This window comes from Schistocerca nitens, chromosome 3, assembly GCF_023898315.1.
Source record: "Schistocerca nitens isolate TAMUIC-IGC-003100 chromosome 3, iqSchNite1.1, whole genome shotgun sequence".
NCBI classification, from domain to species: Eukaryota; Metazoa; Arthropoda; class Insecta; order Orthoptera; family Acrididae; genus Schistocerca; species Schistocerca nitens.
In genome coordinates this window covers 562705488-562724715 of record NC_064616.1, presented here as the reverse complement: position 1 = coordinate 562724715, position 19228 = coordinate 562705488, and the positions used below count along the sequence as shown (strand labels likewise).

Below are 19228 nucleotides of genomic sequence, written 5' to 3'. Positions count from 1 at the left end.
GGTGTTTTGTTTACATAATTAAACACAGAACCACTGAACGATGATTTATTGTTTCATATTGAACACTACCCAGCAACCGCCACAATTAACTTTACGCCTGTTGGGAAAGAATGAATGGTCGCAAAGTGTATCTGTGCTTTGTTCGTTCGTGTTTCTATAACTCAGTGACCATACCCGTGTGCCTTGATGTATTTTTCCACTCTTGAAAACAATGTATTAATAAGAGGAGCATCTAAATGTAATGGCTATATCCTTGCATATAACATAAACAATTCTTGAGCTCTTTGTCACTTTCGTTTCAAATGAGGAGCATCGCACGAAATATGTTAATGAACAGCTTGCTTCACTTTAGTGTATAATGAAATGCCTGTCAGCTTCTGAAGCACTGAGAAGTGTCAGATATAAGTCACTGCTCATTAACCTTGTTACAGGAAGACAGAAAATATTAGTGTAAAAATCTTTGCTCAGTCATTATTCGAAATATGTGTATTTTCCAGATTTTCAGCATTCGGTAATGCTTCATTTATTTTCATTTAGTCGACTGCTTTTATAACAGGTTTGGTTTAAAAACGGATCGTCAGCTCGGCTAGACATTCTAAACCATACAAATCTTGCTTTGCCGTTAAATAATAGAATAGTTCCATGTTCATTTCACACATGACATTTCAGAGTCGAAAAATTATTGTCAAGTGGTATTCAGTCGCTTCCAAACTGTAGCCGAGAAAAGACTATTTTGTGTGTTATGTTATATTTGCGTTACAATCTACCATGGAATCATCACAAAAACATGAGTCACAACAGAATTTTCCATGTTTCTGTCTTAGTACACCAGTTTATATTGTTAGTATTTGGGAAGAAAGCTCCTTCCTTGTACGGCACACCAGTAAGTACTCATTCACTACTGGCAGCTTCCGGGGAAGTCGATCTCCCCCACCCACCGACACGTACGGAAAAGAGGGATGCTGCAGCTATACATCTTAGGATTAAGGTGCCGCACACTGATTACCATGGATAAAATGTTAATCTGAAGTAAAATATCACTGGTTGTTACGGTTTCCCATACGTTTCGATGCAAACATTCTGCTGGAGTTTTAATCAGGCATACAGTTTTAATCTAATGAAATGATTCATTCCAGCGCAATTTCCGCTGCAAAGTGACGAATTTCATTTTCCTAAATGTCTGACTGTTGCACAACGATAATCACTCTAGCACAAAGTAATGTAGAAAATGCTTCAGAATTAAATAAGCTACTGTACAACAAATTTTTAGGTTTAGAAACTTCTTAGATCCCACATTTTACTCAAAGGCTACAACAGCTACACGTGGAGAGCACAGATTTACACTTGCCTATGTTGAGTACCAGTTGAGATCCTGTGAACTACATTATCGAGATTCGGTAGGTATTTGCGAATTTTATTTTAAATTAGCATCCCCTCGTTGAAATGTCTGAGAATTCAGATTATTTTTTCCAAACAAATTAGTAACACATAACATGAACAGAAGAAGTTCTGTCGCATTGGGAGAGCTAGAAAATTCACTATATGGTTGCTTGCGGAACATAGATCTAGCTGTAGAGATCAACACTTAGATAAAATACAAATTAATCATCTCCGAATATACGAGTAACATTCTTTCCTGATAATTTTCCAAAATCGTTACAGACTTCGTTTTTTAGGTGTGAATACTGAGTTCTCCCTCGTAAAATAAAGGTGTAACTCGAAATAGAAAACAAAATTCGTGAATTCAGCGTAAATATTCTAAAAATGGTAGCTTCATTTTTTAATTTAAATATCTATTATTTTAATACATGTTATTCATATTTTAGGTTTTGCAATATATGTGCCCATATGAAAAGTCACAGTTAGGACGAACTTATTTGACGCTACTGTTCTATTCTATCGTAATAGTATCGCCAAGGGTGACGTACGACCATATATAATCGCGGCCCTTACTGTGTAATCTCAGTTGTAACGACGCGCACCAGCAGGCTCTTGCGGTAGCAATTGCACTATATTTTAGGTCACCCAGTACATTTAGGCATATATCTCCTCCACACATTATTATAAAATCCTTAGCTGATAGAGAACAATTAATGTTTTTATTTATCTTTATTCTAGTTTTAAATCTGAAGATAACGTAATTCGGCCGAAACATGTCACAGCAGTTATATAAACGTGATTTACACTGTTTTGTTCATGAATCTCTGAAAATGTCCGGAACATTTTATGTATCTGAATACGCATGGTGGAGTTTGCCTGTTTGGTTCTGAGGAAGACAGTTAATTTTGATGCGAAGTAGTGTAGCGCGCGAGCAGTTTATTGTAGCGGCAGTTGTGCCGTGTCGCATAAGTGGCAGGCGCGAGGCGCAGCTAATTGAGTACGGTGGCGCGACAGGCCCCCTGTCATATTTGACGTCAATAGTCCAGCAATGATATAGTTAGCTCCCCTCGGCCGCTACCACCCTTAAAGAGTGCCAATTACGTATCTCTCCCCCGCGGCTCGGGCGGCGGACCAAGGATCGTGTCTAATCTGGGACCTCGCACGACGCATCCAATATGACCGTGTCGGGGATGATTGCATCGTACGGAGACCGAGGTAAACCTATGGCACGTACCAGCTTAATATCCGGCAACTAGCCCCCCGAAATGAAGCCTGGCTGTCCCGGGTCTCAATATGTGGCGGTATTTTGCGTCAAATCGTCCAGCGCGCAAACGACTGCCGGGGGCTCGTGCTGACAAGGAAATTTCGCACTTACCAGTAAAGTCCATTTCGGCTCATAAGTGAATTCAGCATGATGGCCTGAGACAGAGACAGTATGGAACACAGTGGCGTTCTGCAAGACGGCTTTTTCTTCATCTGCAATCTACTGATCTCTCTAATTAAATAACAGCACACGCTCGAGGACGGTTGTACCTTCGGTTGGTGCATTAACTGCAGTTCTTTTATAATAAAACAGCTGAGTACCCTACGTTGCACGGGTATGTATTTAATCCACTCCTCTACCCTCACTTTGTCCATCTCCTCCTACCCTTCTCTTCATCCTTCTGCTCCCATGCCTCTCTCTGTCCGTCTGCTCCTCCCCCTTCTGTCCATCTGCTCCTTCTTCCTTTGTCCATCTCCGCCTCTGCCTCACTATCTCCTCCTTCATCCGCTCTCTGTCCATATCTTCCGCTCCCTCTCCTTGTCCATTTGCTCTTCCCCCTCTGGCTATTCATTCCCTCGTCCGTCCTCTGGCCGTCTCCTCCCCTCTCCTCTCTCTGTACACCTCCTCCTCTTCCTTTTCTCTGTCCATTTCCTCCTCCTCCCCCTTTCTGTCCATCTGCCTCTCCCCGTCCCTGTGTCCTATCTCCTCCTTCTCTCACTCTGAGTGTCAATCTCCTCCTCTCCCATTCTCTCTCCATGTTACCACCCCAACCCCAATAGGATGTTGGTTATTCTTACACCACAGTATTTCTTTCCAAATTTTAAATAATATGTGTACCAAATTTTGTTGAAATCATTTCAGGAACTTTAGATAAGTTTTTATTTCACATATACACACATCAAAAAAAGTTTTGCATCACCCCAGTTCTGAGAGTTCCTGAAACTCTACAGAAAATTGGAATAGAGATCAACATAAACATCATTTCCACCCTTTTTATTGCTCATGAAAACCACACATTGTACGTTGTACCACCATACAGCGAAACCTTCAGAGGTGGTGGTCCAGATTGCTGTATACACCGGTACCTCAAATACCCAGTAGCACGTCCTCTTGCATTGATGCATGCCTGTATTCGTCATGGCATACTATCCACAAGTTCATCAAGGCGCTGTTGGTCCAGATTGTCCCACTCCTCAACAGCTATTCGGCGTAGATCCCTCAGAGTGGTTGGAGGGTCACGTCGTCCATAAACAGCCCTTTTCAATTTATCTCAGGCATCTTCGATAGGGTTCATGTCTGGAGAACGTGCTGACCACTCTAATCGAGTGATGTCGTTATCCTGAAACAAGTCATTCACAAGATGTGCACGATGGGGGCGCGAATTGTCGTCCATGAAGACGAATGCCTCACTAATATGCTGCCGATACGGTTGCATTGTCGGTCGGAGGATGGCATTCACGTATCGTACAGCCATTACGGCGCCTTCCATGACCACCAGCAGCGTACGATGGCCCCACATAATTTATTTATTTATTTAACCGTATGGCTACGGCCCGCCGTCGGGCAGGCCCTTCAATTTGGTCTTTCAATTTGACGCCACTTCGGCGACCTGCAGTCGGTAAGAATGATAGGATGATGATGAGGACAGAACAACACACAGTCCCTGGGCAGAGAAAATTCCCCTACCCAGCCGGGAATCGAGCCCGAACCCAGAGGATTGACAATCCGTCACGCTGACCATTCAGCTACCGGAGGCCCCACATAATGCCACACCAAAACAGCAGGGAACCTCCGCCTTGCTGCACTCGCTGGACAGTGTGTCTAAGGCTTTCAGCCTGACCAGGTTGCCTACAAACACGTCTACGAAGATTGTCTGCTTGAAGGAATACGCGACACTCATCGGTGAAGAGAACGTGGTGCCAATCCTGAGCGGTCTATTCGGCATGTTTTTGGGCCCATCCCCACAGTTTTAGTGGTAACGCGAAGTTCTGTCGCTGCACGAAAAGCATTATTCAACATAATGGCGTTGCTGTCAGGGTTCCTCTGAGCCATAATCCATAGGTAGCGGTCATCCACTATAGTAGTAGCCCTTGGGTGACCTGAGCGAGGCATGTCATCGACAAAAAAATGGTTCAAATGGCTCTGAGCACTATGGGACTCAACTGCTGAGGTCATAAGTCCCCTAGAACTTAGAACTACTTAAATCTAACTAACCTAAGGACAACACACACATCCATGCCCGAGGCAGGATTCGAACCTGCGACCGTAGCAGTCGCGCGGTTCCAGACTGTAGCGCCAGAACCGCTCGGCCACCAGCGGCCGGCTGTCATCGACAGTCCCTGTCTCTCTGTATCTCGTCTATGTCCGAACAACATCGCTTTGGTTCACTCCGAGACGCCTGGACACTTCCCTTGTTAAGAGCCCTTCCTGGCACAAAGTAACAATGCGAACGCGATCGAACCGCGGTATTGACCGTCTAGGCATGGTTGAACTACAGTCAACACGTGCCGTGTACCTCCTTCCTGGTGGAATGACTGGAACTGTTCGGCTGGCTGCTCATGTAAGGTTGTTTACATCTGTGGGCGGGTTTAGTGACAGCTCTGAACACACCGAGCGAGGTTGCGCAGTGGTTAGCACACTGGACTCGCATTCGGGAGGAGTTCAATCCCGTCTCCGGCCATCCTGATTTAGGTTTTCCGTGATTTCCCTAAATCGCTTCAGGCAAATGCCGGGATGGTTCCTTTGAAAGGGCACCGCCGATTTCCTTCCCCATCCTTCCCTCACCCGAGCTTGCGCTCCGTCTCTAATGACCTCGTTGTCGATGGGTCGTTAAACACTAACACTAGCTATGAACAGTCAGAGGAACTGTGTCTGTGATACAATATCCACAGTCAACGTCTATCTTCAGGAATTCTGGGAACCGGGGTGATGCAAAACGTTTTTTGGTGTGTGTATTTTACATATTTCACGCGTTTTTATGCTCATATTTCGTCTGTACCTGTAGCGTACTTCGCCTTGCAGTTTCGTTTTCACGCAGCTCGGTGATTAATCTCGTATAGTATGTGTCGTACAATGATATAAATTTGCTGGTACATTCAGTGGTACATGTGAATACTGCCTGCAAAATGTGCCGCAAATGCAGCTAGTAGTATAGAAGTAATACATTAAAACGTCATGCTTCATGCTTAACTTTTACTACATGAACAACGAAAACGTAGGAAGCGATAAACTTCTTTTTCCTTTCATCATTTTGCGTGAGTTGACAGCGAGAAAATGTTTCTGAAAGGTTTGACGTTATGTAAAAAGTTTACTGCAAATCACTAAGTGCTCTCATTATCAGATACTGGATGAATAAAGTGAGAGTATTCGCTCGTCGTGGCCTACACTGCTTTTTCACCCTCCTCACCACTCCTTTCATAGGTAGGTAGTTCTTTCCTCCACATCCATTTTTAGGCTATCTATGGATTTTATTCATTTTCGCAAATCTGAAATCATTTCTAAACCTTACACATTTCCATCCAGATACAACACTGAAATTTCATAGTTAGAAGCAAATGTTAATTATGCATACTGTTTTTTCCTTCCAGGCCCCGTCCGGCCGCGTTCTGTTGCTGGAATAGCGATGGAAATGTTCGAGCAGCACCAAGGAACCCATATTCTGCAAGTATGTATGCTAGATATTACGGAATTTGTCCTAGCCAACGAAGGATAGTGTTTTTCTTTGTTGTTATTTAGTACGGACCACGGAATTTTCAGTTTGCCTTTTAACTTAGCATTTGCCTCTCAGTGATGTGGAGGTTCGCCATAAACGACTCGTCGTTCGGATTCCAGGTTAAACTTTAGGTCCCCTTTCCTCGTTTGAATAACTGGGGTAGGTTAGAGGCACACAATTCGCCCACGTGGCGTCCAATTCAGACCCTTGTGCTAGACCACTGAGCTACAATAAATTGTTATCATTATTTTGTAAATTATGTGTGAGAATGATTGCATGACATCTCTCTTTTGATATTAGAGAAAAACATCGCTTTCGATTGTACCACAACAATACTTGTTTCTGTATGCCTACTGAACATTACCTCGACGACTATTAGAGACAGTCTCACCTGAAAAACATTTAATGTCCACTTGAAAAGTAAACAGCGAGAGTTTCGTATTGAAAATTCAATGAATCTTTGAGCAGTTATCTTAAATCTCTCGTCGGATGCATATTTTGGGAGTGTGTTTTTATGGATTATATGTAGATCGATAGAATGCTTTAATCCCTAAAGTGTTTTTTCCAGTCTAAAACTTAAAATACGCTGTTAATTAAGATCAATGAAACCACTGAAGTTAAGGCAATAACGATGGAAAACTAGTTGTGTGAAATACCACTTCGCTAAGTGCTTGTGAAATAATAAAGCTACGTCATACTGTTGACTCTTAAATTACTCTATAAAAAGGTAGTAATAAAAAAGTACCAGATTTTTACAGCTTCATACCAGTTACTGCTCCATGCAGGAACTTAAATGTTACACACAGTTTTAGAAAATCCCCTCTAACGTTGGAGAGGTTCAGCCTCATAAATACGTTATGATAGTTCTAGGTTGCTTACAGCAGCTTTTAACTTATTATTATTAATCACTAGTATTTATTTTTCTTTTTTACACTCTTATTTATAATTTTATTCGTGTAACAAATACACTGCGCTACACCAGATTACGTGGCTTAATTGCTTACACCTATATTTTATTTTCAGTTATGATTTAGTCACATAAAAATGTACCAAATACAGTCAAAATGACCGGGGACAAGTCGTGTTGCCGTCCCAGTAATACGGCACACAGTTTTTCTGCATATCTACGAAATAATTACCTACACTCTGCATGGATATTCATAGACATTAGACATTTTATAGGATAGAAGAGACACTGTGTGATCTGCGGCTCTAACCACAGTACCATATATCAGTCCAAGATCGATATTTGATTTCAGGTCTTAGCGATAGCTCTCAGCCGCGCCGTAGAACCAGTAAATCAATAGATTTTCCTAAAATGTTTCCAAAGTCAGCAGAAGTTTCAAGGAATTTTAAATATTGTTGTGCGCTCTCTCTCTCTCTCTCTCTCTCTCTCTCTCTCTCTGTGTGTGTGTGTGTGTGTGTGTGTGTGTGTGTGTGTTTAATTCCTTCTGGAAAACGAGTAGAAACGTTGTAAGTCGGTGAGCAGTTTTCACCAGGAATTTCAAGCTGGAAGACACATCGGACTCGTTCACTATTTACGCAAAAATTTACGTTCTATAAGGACATTCCATCGCACCATTTTCTGTCTAGATTTCCATTAAGAACGAACGGTTCCATGTATTTCGGTATATGCCAAGACATCTGGTGTCCGCATGCACGAATGCGAACTCGCAATAGTGTCTGTGTGCGCAGATGCGCGCCGTAAGTTGCATTAGGGATTTCTGCTGCGAGGAAGTGGCGGCCAGCTTCTTCCTCCTTTCTCACTTTTTCTCTGCTTCCGCCCAACCAATTTGTGAAAACGCTCCTCTTTTTTTCCCCCGCCGTCCTCCCTGCGTGTAAGCTGACATGCCCCCTCCGGTGTATAAAGAATGGTCCCGACTTCGTGACGGGAATACGCCGCCTCGCTGCCCGTGGCCGCCCCTGTATCCCAGTCGCCTCCGACGCGCCGCTAGCGACATCACTGCGTCTGCCCCACCACCGCCAAGACTGCCACCACCATCATCATCATCATCATCAGCCAGCGTGGTGGGCAGCGTGGTAGCAGGCACGGAGGCGAGCGGCGATTGATTTGGCAGCCGTGCCTCGAGCGCAGACTGGCCCGGCCCGGGGGCCATTTGGAAGGACTGCATAGAGGCTCAACCGGCCATAGGGATCAACGTCTCTGGAACAGCTAGCGCATGACTAAAGAGCCTCTTGTGGATTTATATCACCTCCCCCTCGCTACAGAGTAATGAACACATCCGCATCGGAAGCACTTAAACACCGTATAAAACACTCTTGCACTGGTAGCCATTAAACTTGTTACATCAAGAAGGATAGCAAATGACGAAATTTTAGTTATTGTGCGTTTCCTGTGTATTAGAAAGAATATATGATTATTTTGTAGGCACCGGCCGCTGTGGCCGAGCGGCTCTAGGCGCTTCAATCCAGAACCGCGCTGCTGCTACGGTCGCAGGTTCGAATCCTGCCTCGGGCATTGATATGTGTGATGTCCTTAGGTTAGTTAGGTTTAAGTAGTTGTAAGTCTAGGGGACTGATGACCATAGTGCTTAGACCCATTTGAACCATTTGAAATTTATAGGTGATTTGGGGATATATAGAGTGAGAAATTTCATAAACAGAGCTGCCATATCTGGCTCTAACCAGGATGGACATCGAACCGAACTGAGCTTTGATATCAGACAAAGGTATGTGATTCTACACTGTTTCAATTCTATGCTGAAGTTTGTCAATCGTAATGGCTGGTGATTGGTGGCGTGCTAATCTCTCGTCAGACAATTTGCAGATCTGTTCAGTCCCTGAGAGATATGAAGAATGTGCTGGCCATGGCAGAGTCGAAAATGCTCTGTATTTAGGCAAGTCAGGATAGCACAATAAACAAAATGTCTTGTCTTATCTTGCTGTAAGATAATGTCAAGGAAACCTCGAATATACGGCAGAGCCACAGGCCTTAACCAGTCAGAAATGTAAAGCTTACCGTCCAAATTAATGGGTGTGGAGCAGAGTTCATAGTGTTGTGTAACCATCGCGCCAATTACTGCGACCATATGATGATGATGATGATGATGAATGCAGTCCCACAACTTTCGCTGTCCTCGGTGGCTCATACATGGATCCTCCACGGCTGAGCGAACAGTGTATCTCTCCTCTAGGGCGCTCATCTCGTGGGAGAATTTAAATCCTGTATGGCGTTCAGTTTCGTACTATTTTATTTATTTATTATTGCTTGCAATTTCGACTCCCGCCACGTGGACACCAATGTGGATCATATTTTCTCTTAGCAACGGAAAATTGTATACAATTATCATTAATATTCGCTTCTAGATGTGTAATTTAAGCAATTTGTAATAATTAGTGAAATTGATCATAAAGGAAATAGAGGATTTAAAAAAATATTAAATGAACGGGAAAACCATATTCATCCTACCATTACTTACTTTTACACCAGTGGGTCCCCGATTGCCGGGGACCGTATGCCAAATCTTTAGAACCGGAGTTCCAGGGATCCCATGCCATGCCCAAGCAACTGCGAACCATGAAATCTAACAGATTCACCAGAACAACCTCCCGCAGCCTGCTCTTTCTGTGAGAACCACTTAAGTTGCCTGTAAGGTCCCATTCATTCTGCTGTTTCTGCCGTAGCTGCCACGTTGTTAGTCACATGTTCACGGCTTCTAGTCGTCCTCTGTGTAGAAATTAGTGCACCGTCGGTGAATCCACGGTGGTATTCATTCACTTACAAAATTCGCTTCAGTAGAGTATGACACTCCTGAATCCGACGTTTTCACACTCGCATTTCAGTTGTAGGATCCTGACTAACGCCAGCAACATTATTACAGAACAGTAAACCACTGCCTCGACAGGCCGCATTCCTGTCGCTTTCGAATAGCGAGACGTGCTAGTGGACGTTCTTCTTTTCGCACGACGCACAACGCATTCTTATTAATAAGCAACATTTTAAAGGGATTTCTGAGTAAGAAACTCGTTTTTATCATCTTTTCTTACATATATAATGTCGATTGTGTTACTCCGACCTACTTTGTCCCTTTACCCTCAAACACTAAACAACTGTACGTATATTCGAGCCTGGTGCCAAACGTCTAGTCTGTTGCATGCCGCCTTCAAGGTGTTGACATTTTAACGGTCAGCAGTGTATCTGCATTCAGCTTCAGATGGGAAGTCGCTTAATTTTACAGTGGAACACATATTACGTGGGACGTGGTCCGAATCGGATGCGTTTTTTAACATGTGAATAGAAATCCCTGAAGATTCAGCCATTGAACTGCGTGTACGACGAAACGATAAGACTTAACGGCAGTTTCTACATGAATATGTATCGTTAAAGTAAAGAGAAAAAGCGATGTCTTGAACCACGATAATTGACGGTAAAAACAGTTCAGACCTCTTCATTCATTCTGTGCCACAAAAGAAATGGCGAAGAACCTTTTCGTGTAGGCCACATCTATACATGGAGGTGACAAAAGTCATGGGATACCTCCTAATATCGAGACGGACCGTCTTTTTCCCGGCATTGTGCAGCAGTTCGTTGTGGGGTGGACTCAACAAGTCGTTGGAAGTCCCCATCGGTAGCAGTAAGGCATGCTGCCTCTATAGCCGTCCACAACTGCGACAGTGTTGCCGGTGTAGGATTTTTTGCAAGAACTGACTTCTCGATTATGTCCCATGAATTTTCGACGGAATTCATGTCGAGCGATCTAGGTGGCCAAAACATTTGCCCGAATTTTCCAGAATGTTCTTCAAACCAGTTGCAACAATCGCGTCCTGATGACATGGCGCACTGTCATCCATAAAAATTCCAAATAGCCGAATATAACCATTTCCAGTCAATGATCGTTTCAGTTGGAACCGAGAACGCTGTCCATTCCATGTAAACACAGCCTCCACCATTATAGGGCCAGATTGCAGAATGCCTTGTTGACAACTTGGGTCCATGGCTTAGTGGGGTCTGCGCCACACTCTAACCCTATCGTCAGCTCTTACTAACTCAAATCAGGACTCTTCTGGCCAGGTCACCGTTTTCCAGTCCAGGGTCCAACCGATATGGTCACCAGCCCAGGAGAGGCGCTGCAGGCGATGTCTAGCTGTTAGCAAAAGCACTTGTGTTGGTCGTCTGCTGCTAGCCTATTAACGCCAGATTTCGCCCCACTGTATTAACGGATACGTTCGTCGTAAGTCCCACAATGATTTCTGCGGTTATTTCATGCAGTGTTGCTTGTTTGTTAGCACTGACATCTCTACGCAAATGCCGCTGCTCTCGGTAGATAAGTGAAGGTCGTCGGCCACTGCGGTGCCCGGGATGAAAGGTAATGCCTGAAATTTGGCATTCTCGGCACATTCTTGACGCTGTAGATCTCGAGATATTGAATTCCTAACGATATCCGAAATGCAATGTCCCACGCATCTGGCTCCAACTACCATTCCGCGTTCAAAGTGTGTTAATTCCCGCCGTGTGGCCATAATGACGTCGGAAACCTCTTCACATGATCCTCTAAGTATAAATGACAGCTCCGCCAATGCAATGCCCTTTTATATCTAGCGTACGCGGTACTGCCGCCATCCGTGTGTGTGCATATCGCTATCCCACGACTTTTGTCACCTCAGTGTATACTCCACAGCCTGCTTTTCAGTGCTTGTACGTAGTCGTTTTGTAAAATTATTAACTAGTCCCTGACATACTACATTCGAAAATGAAGGAAGATTAGTGTTTAACGAAATGCCGACTACGACGTAATTAAAATGGAGCACACGCTCAGATTGGGAAAGAATAGGAAGGGAAATTGGCCGTGTCTTTCCAGTGGCATCGTCTCATCATTTGCCCTAAGGAATCCAGTTACACCATGGAAAACCTCAATTTGGCTTGATAAAGATATGATCCGGCGTCCTCCAGATGGCGAGTCCAGTGTCTTAACTACTGCCACACGTCGCTCGGTTACTTCATTCAGGTGTAGAGAAAAGGGAAATGATTAACGTCTCCGCATGTACAATAAACTCTTTCCTCTCACTCATTCTGCGCGAGATGTAGTTTATGGACAGAAGAACTGTAAGAACTGTTTCGCAGTCTACCTAGAATGTCATTTCCTGAGATAACTGCCACCTTTTTTGGAAAAATCCGTATTTAAGTTCACTTAAGCAACTCTGTTTCACTTGCACATCAGCTATTCCGACGTGCTACAATTGTAGCAACATGACTGTGAGTTACTACGACGTTCACTATCTGATCAAAGGTATCCAGACACCAATTAGTGGACATTAATATGGAGTGAGTCCACCCTTCGCCTTTATGACCACTTGAGCCCTGTCGCGGATGCTTTCGGCGAGATGTCTGAATGTCTATGGAGGAATTCTAACTCAAGAGCCGAAACCAGAGAAGATGCTGATGTTGGACGGTGGGCTCTGGAGCGAAGTCGACGTTCGAACTCGAGCCAAAGGTGTTCAGTTGGGCTCAGGTCGCGACTTTGATCATGCAAGTCCATTTACAACAGTAGTAAATTAAGGACCGTAGATCATTGTTTAAACATTAAGTATGTTAAAATTAAAATATCACAAGTATGCTAGTTCCACCATCTTAGAATTCTTTAAATTTTCAGCTAGCGCAAGTAACCCAGTTCCGCCATCATGAATGGTGACGTCAGAAACGTGTGGGGGAAGCCAATGAAAACTGTCCCTTAGGTGGGCTACGAGGAACTGCCTGTCCGCGAACTGATGAGACTCCTCTACTAACCTGCACTTGTCAGAGATTCAGTTTCGCAGATTTCTATGGCTGCCAGTGTGCTGCATTACCCCTAAAAGAAAATATATCACCGGAAATGTTTGGTTCACTCAATCACGGACATTCCCGTGTGTCTAACAAAAAGGAAAATTTAATAGGAAAAACAGGTAGAAGTCTAACTGAATGACAACTGAAGCAACAGCCTTGAAATCTGCAGCCACCTCTGATGCTAAAGGTTTCGTAATGGAAGAGGTAGCGAGTGAGGTGGCGTAGTGGTTAGGCCACTGGATTCGCATTCGGGAGGACGACGCTTCAAATCCGCATCTGGCCATTCATACACTCCTGGAAATTGAAATAAGAACACCGTGAATTCATTGTCCCAGGAAGGGGAAACTTTATTGACACATTCCTGGGGTCAGATACATCACATGATCACACTGACAGAACCACAGGCACATAGACACAGGCAACAGAGCATGCACAATGTCGGCACTAGTACAGTGTATATCCACCTTTCGCAGCAATGCAGGCTGCTATTCTCCCATGGAGACGATCGTAGAGATGCTGGATGTAGTCCTGTGGAACGGCTTGCCATGCCATTTCCACCTGGCGCCTCAGTTGGACCAGCGTTCGTGCTGGACGTGCAGATCGCGTGAGACGACGCTTCATCCAGTCCCAAACATGCTCAATGGGGGACAGATCCGGAGATCTTGCTGGCCAGGGTAGTTGACTTACACCTTCTAGAGCACGTTGGGTGGCACGGGATACATGCGGACGTGCATTGTCCTGTTGGAACAGCAAGTTCCCTTGCCGGTCTAGGAATGGTAGAACGATGGGTTCGATGACGGTTTGGATGTACCGTGCACTATTCAGTGTCCCCTCGACGATCACCAGTGGTGTACGGCCAGTGTAGGAGATCGCTCCCCACACCATGATGCCGGGTGTTGGCCCTGTGTGCCTCGGTCGTATGCAGTCCTGATTGTGGCGCTCACCTGCACGGTGCCAAACACGCATACGACCATCATTGGCACCAAGGCAGAAGCGACTCTCATCGCTGAAGACGACACGTCTCCATTCGTCCCTCCATTCACGCCTGTCGCGACACCACTGGAGGCGGGCTGCACGATGTTGGGGCGTGAGCGGAAGACGGCCTAACGGTGTGCAGGACCGTAGCCCAGCTTCATGGAGACGGTTGCGAATGGTCCTCGCCGATACCCCAGGAGCAACAGTGTCCCTAATTTGCTGGGAAGTGGCGGTGCGGTCCCCTACGGCACTGCGTAGGATCCTACGGTCTTGGCGTGCATCCGTGCGTCGCTGCGGTCCGGTCCCAGGTCGACGGGCACGTGCACCTTCCGCCGACCACTGGCGACAACATCGATGTACTGTGGAGACCTCACGCCCCACGTGTTGAGCAATTCGGCGGTACGTCCACCCGGCCTCCCGCATGCCCACTATACGCCCTCCCTCAAAGTCCGTCAACTGCACATACGGTTCACGTCCACACTGTCGCGGCATGCTACCAGTGTTAAGGACTGCGATGGAGCTCCGTATGCCACGGCAAACTGGCTGACACTGACGGCGGCGGTGCACAAATGCTGCGCAGCTAGCGCCATTCGACGGCCAACACCGCGGTTCCTGGTGTGTCCGCTGTGCCGTGCGTGTGATCATTGCTTGTACAGCCCTCTCGCAGTGTCCGGAGCAAGTATGGTGGGTCTGACATTTCCATTTCCAGTAGTGTATTTAGGTCTTCCGTGATTTCCGTAAATCGCTCCATACAAAGACCAGATTTGTTCCTTCTAAAGGGCACGAACGATTTCTTTCCCCATACTTGAAAAATCCGTGTTGGTGCTCCGTTTTCAATGAACTCGATGTCCACGGGACGTTCAGCCCTACTCTTCTTTCCTTCTAGTCCACCTCCAGCAATCATGAACTGCCCAGCAAGATGCAAAGAGAAAGGGAAGGCAAACGTTCTCGGCAGATAATGGACGTACTGAAGTGGAATTTAAGTGGCTTCAGAAATTGTGTGGATAAGCTAAAACTCTTCGCACATGCTAGATTTGTTGTATATGTCTTCAAGAAACACATTCAAGGATTGTGAGGCTTCTGTGCTGCTGGGCTATTACCCACATCGTAAAGATGAGCTGACTGGTGAAAGGGCAGGGTGGAGTGGCAGCGTTCGACACTGAGCACACTTTACACATCACGTGTCAACCTAACTACCACACTACACGCTCAGTCCGGAACCGCGCGTTCTGCTACGGTCGCAGGTTCGAATCCTGCCTCGGGCATGGATGTGTGTGATGTCCTTAGGTTAGTTAGGTTTAAGTAGTTCTACGTTCTAGGGGACTGATGACCACAGTTGTTAAGTCCCATAGTGCTCAGAGCCATTTGAACCATTTTGAACCACACTAAAAGCAGTTGCTATCAAAGTACATTTTCTGTCGTTTCAGGTAACACTGTTCCATTTCTCTCCCTCCATAGGAACTGCTGGACAGCGATTCACTGTCTCTAGAACGAAGTGGACGTTCTAACTCATGCCAATGGTGTTTGTTGGGTTCAAATCGGGACTCTGGGCAGGACAATCCGTTTCGGAAATGTTATTGTCCACAAACCATTGCCACACACATGTTGCTTAATGACGGTACGTTGTCATTCTGATACAAATAATCATCGTCTCAGAATTGCTGTAAAATTAGTTCATATCCCACTTGATGTAGCGTTTTCTTAAGTGCAATAAGGGAACCACACCCCAGCCACGACCTGTAACGTTCTCGAGGCATTCGCCAAACCCAAACCTTTCCATTCGATTTCCACAGGGTATAGCGTGATTCATCAATCCAAATGACTCGTTCCCAGTCATACACTGTCCACTGGCGCCACTCTTTACACCACCTCAAGCGTCGCTTAGTACTGACGACAGTAATGTGTTGCTTATGTCGATCTATCATTGTACCCCGTTCTTTTTAACTCCCTAAGCACAATCAGCGTGCTTCCTGGACTTCTGGTAGCACTTTGGAACTCACGGGTGATTCCTCCGCTGATTCCATGCGTTTTTTAGGAGCATCCTCCGCAGTACTCTGTAGTCGCTTTCCGTCAGTGCATGAGGTGTGGCTGGTGTTGGCATGGCTGTGGTTGTTCCCACTTCACAATTACATCACCACCTGTCAGCTTGGCCAGCTCTAGAAGGACTGCAATATCCCTTACGAACTTGTTCTTCAGGTGACATTCAGTAAGGCCACATTCGAAGTCAATGAGCTCTCATGACCCACCAGTTTTGCAGTTGTTGGCTTTGCGTAGACAACACAACAATCCTCGCCTCATTTTAAGCTGACGGGTCCGCCTCTCGTGACTTCTAGCGGTTACGTAGGAATGTCCAGTTACTTTTGATCAGATAGTGCATACCGTCAGGCCGATTAGTTAATTACACCAAATACTACAACGGTAATGTGAAAATGGTTGCGTCAGAGTTCTGTACATGTCTATCTCTACGCAGTTACCTCTACAGGATCATTCAATTTTTCATCAACACTTTTTACGAATCTAAATTCATTTTATTACATACCAGCTCTAGATGCACAATAAAGTGTTTATTTTCTCGAAAGGCTTAGATCTTCAGGTCATTATCAAGTGGTCATTTACTTATCACAGCATGGCTCCTGTTGTGATAAATAACGGACTATTTGATAGCAAGGATCGAAGCCAGTCTTGAATGTGAGTGCTTTTAATGCAATTGAAGCTGCTGTTTCATGAAACTGATAATAACAGTTGCTGGAGCCCATATCAGAGACGAGGAGCATGCTGGACAAAGTATCAAATCTCAGTCTTTCACTCACCTTCCTTATTATTTATTTTGTGTGTTCTTTCCATTTTGTACCGCTTCGTAATGATGCCCTAGGCATGTGGCACATTCCATAACATGGACGGATCTCTGCCCATCCGTCTACTCGTATTGGGTATCTGTCATACTATATATTTAAAAATACGCCGGATGGTGTGGTGCGGTGATTATAACTCTGGACATGTACTCGGGAAGAGCAGGATTTTCCGTATTTTCCCTAAACCTCTTAAAGCAAATAAAGGGATGGTTCGTTTGGAAAGGACGGTACCGCTTTTCTGCCGCTTCTTGCTCTGTTTGAACATGTGCTGCGTCTCTAATATCTTAGATATAGACGGGAATTTAACCTCTAATATTTATAAATGTTTACGTTAGTGCGATTACTAGATGCGAGGCACAAACACCACTTTGCTGTATTGAACAAATATGGATAAGCCAATTTGATGCACAATTTCCTTTTCATTCCGCTTTTCTGCTGCTTCTTGCTCTGTTTGAACATGTGCTGCGTCTCTAATATCTTAGATATCAACGGGAATTTAACCCCTAATATTTATAAATGTTTACGCTAGTGCGATTACTAGATGCGAGGCACAAACACCACTTTCCTGTATTGAACAAATATGGGGAAGCCAATTTGATGCACGATTTCCTTTTCATTTCTCTTTTGCTTCGATTACCGAGCAACCACCCACAGTGCTAGATGAGTTAATAAAATGTGACATTAACGTCCACATCGCCAGAACACAATCTTGATGCATCCAGCCTTGCTCCAGACAAGTGCATGACACGTCACGTGTAGGGAGTAGACAAAAATATGTAAACACCACAAACGCTTCACATTACTATGTCTAAGACCTCCCAGTCTTCTCGGCATGGATAAATACAGGACCTGTATTGTTTTAGAAGGAATTTTTTACTGCTTTTTATTTTTTATGCTACTCTGCCTGCAAAATAGTGGCAAGTTAAGCTAACGATGATGGAGGTGGATAGCGTTCATGCAACCTCCTTTCCAAAGTAGACCACAAAGGCTAAATAATATTGAGACCTAGTCACCGTAGTGGCCAGGGAAAATGAGACAATTCATCCTCATGCTCACACCAACACAGTCCTGGGCGATGGAGCTGTGTGAAGAGGGGCCAAATGGTCTTGTAACACAGCATCACCACTGGAAAATAAACATTGTGTCATGGGATGGACCTGACCAGACAAAACGGTCACACAGTCCTTGGCAGTAATGCGACCTCTTGAAATACCACGGAGCAATTACTTTTCAGCACTCTCCTAGTACAACAGCACAACCTGCAGGCTTGGCTAATATTTGCATTTGTGTTCAAACATACATTTCTCGCGGTGTTTCCTTATTTTTGTCCAACGCCTGCATTTACAGTGTTTTTGACACTAATATCTTGATGAAGCTAACATGTAATCTTTCTCGTCCAAATGTGAATCTCATCTGCCTAGAAAACTAGCATCTGGTGATACACTATCTTCAGTATAACCATGACATCAACTGCGTGGGAAGTACAGAGTTACATGGACGGATAAAGAAAAATAACATGCAAAAAACATATCTCATGTCGACGATTGGATATGAAATGAAGCCATGACAACGATAAAACATACCGAAAAGCTAGAAACGTAAAAGCTTTGTGTACTTCGATAAAAGGCAAATAAAACATTAAATAATCTGTCAATACATCACACGTTACGTAGCTTTTAATTCAATGTGCTGATATAAATAGTAAGGATATGCCCTTCCGTATGTTGTGTAATGTACAGATACAAGTTCATAGTATTTCTGTCCTATATGACCCAAGAACAGAAAGGTCATTTTTTGCGCCAGTGGAATGGTAAATAGTTCCTGAGTGACATTTTGCCAGTCATCAAGCAGAGAAAACCAACTATGGAGCAGTTTTGCGTGCTATTGATCCTTCAGCGTCTCCCTATCAAATCCTAAGCACTCTCGATAGCAAGCAAACCAAGGATGCTCTCAGGACACGGTACTCTCAGGTTGTAGCATTTCGTCAGCCATCAGCACCTCAGTGTGTAAGACTGTTGTAATCCAGATAAAGGAAAGAGCTGCTCGCCCGACGGAATCAAACGTCGTGGCACCTCATCATTATATCTGAACACTGATTCACATGACATGGTCATACATACATCCGCCAATACTGTTTCCTTTCCAGAACCATCAGTCAACATTATACTAGAATGATTCTCTTACAGATGTTGGTTTATCTCATGTCCCACTTTCTCATCGGACGTAAGCTCATCGATTGTTGGGCTTGGCCCAGAATCACGACT

At 44.6% G+C, this 19228-nt stretch overlaps 1 protein-coding gene across 1 annotated transcript in view; it reads left to right on the top strand.

Annotated features, from left to right (window-relative positions):
- Positions 1–19228, top strand: part of LOC126249335 (protein trachealess-like) — a 330727-nt gene that overhangs the window by 163103 nt on the left and 148396 nt on the right. The window contains exon 3 of the mRNA XM_049950991.1: positions 6232–6308. Coding sequence (XP_049806948.1) covers positions 6232–6308 — 77 coding nt within the window. The remainder of the gene's footprint in view (positions 1–6231; positions 6309–19228) is intronic.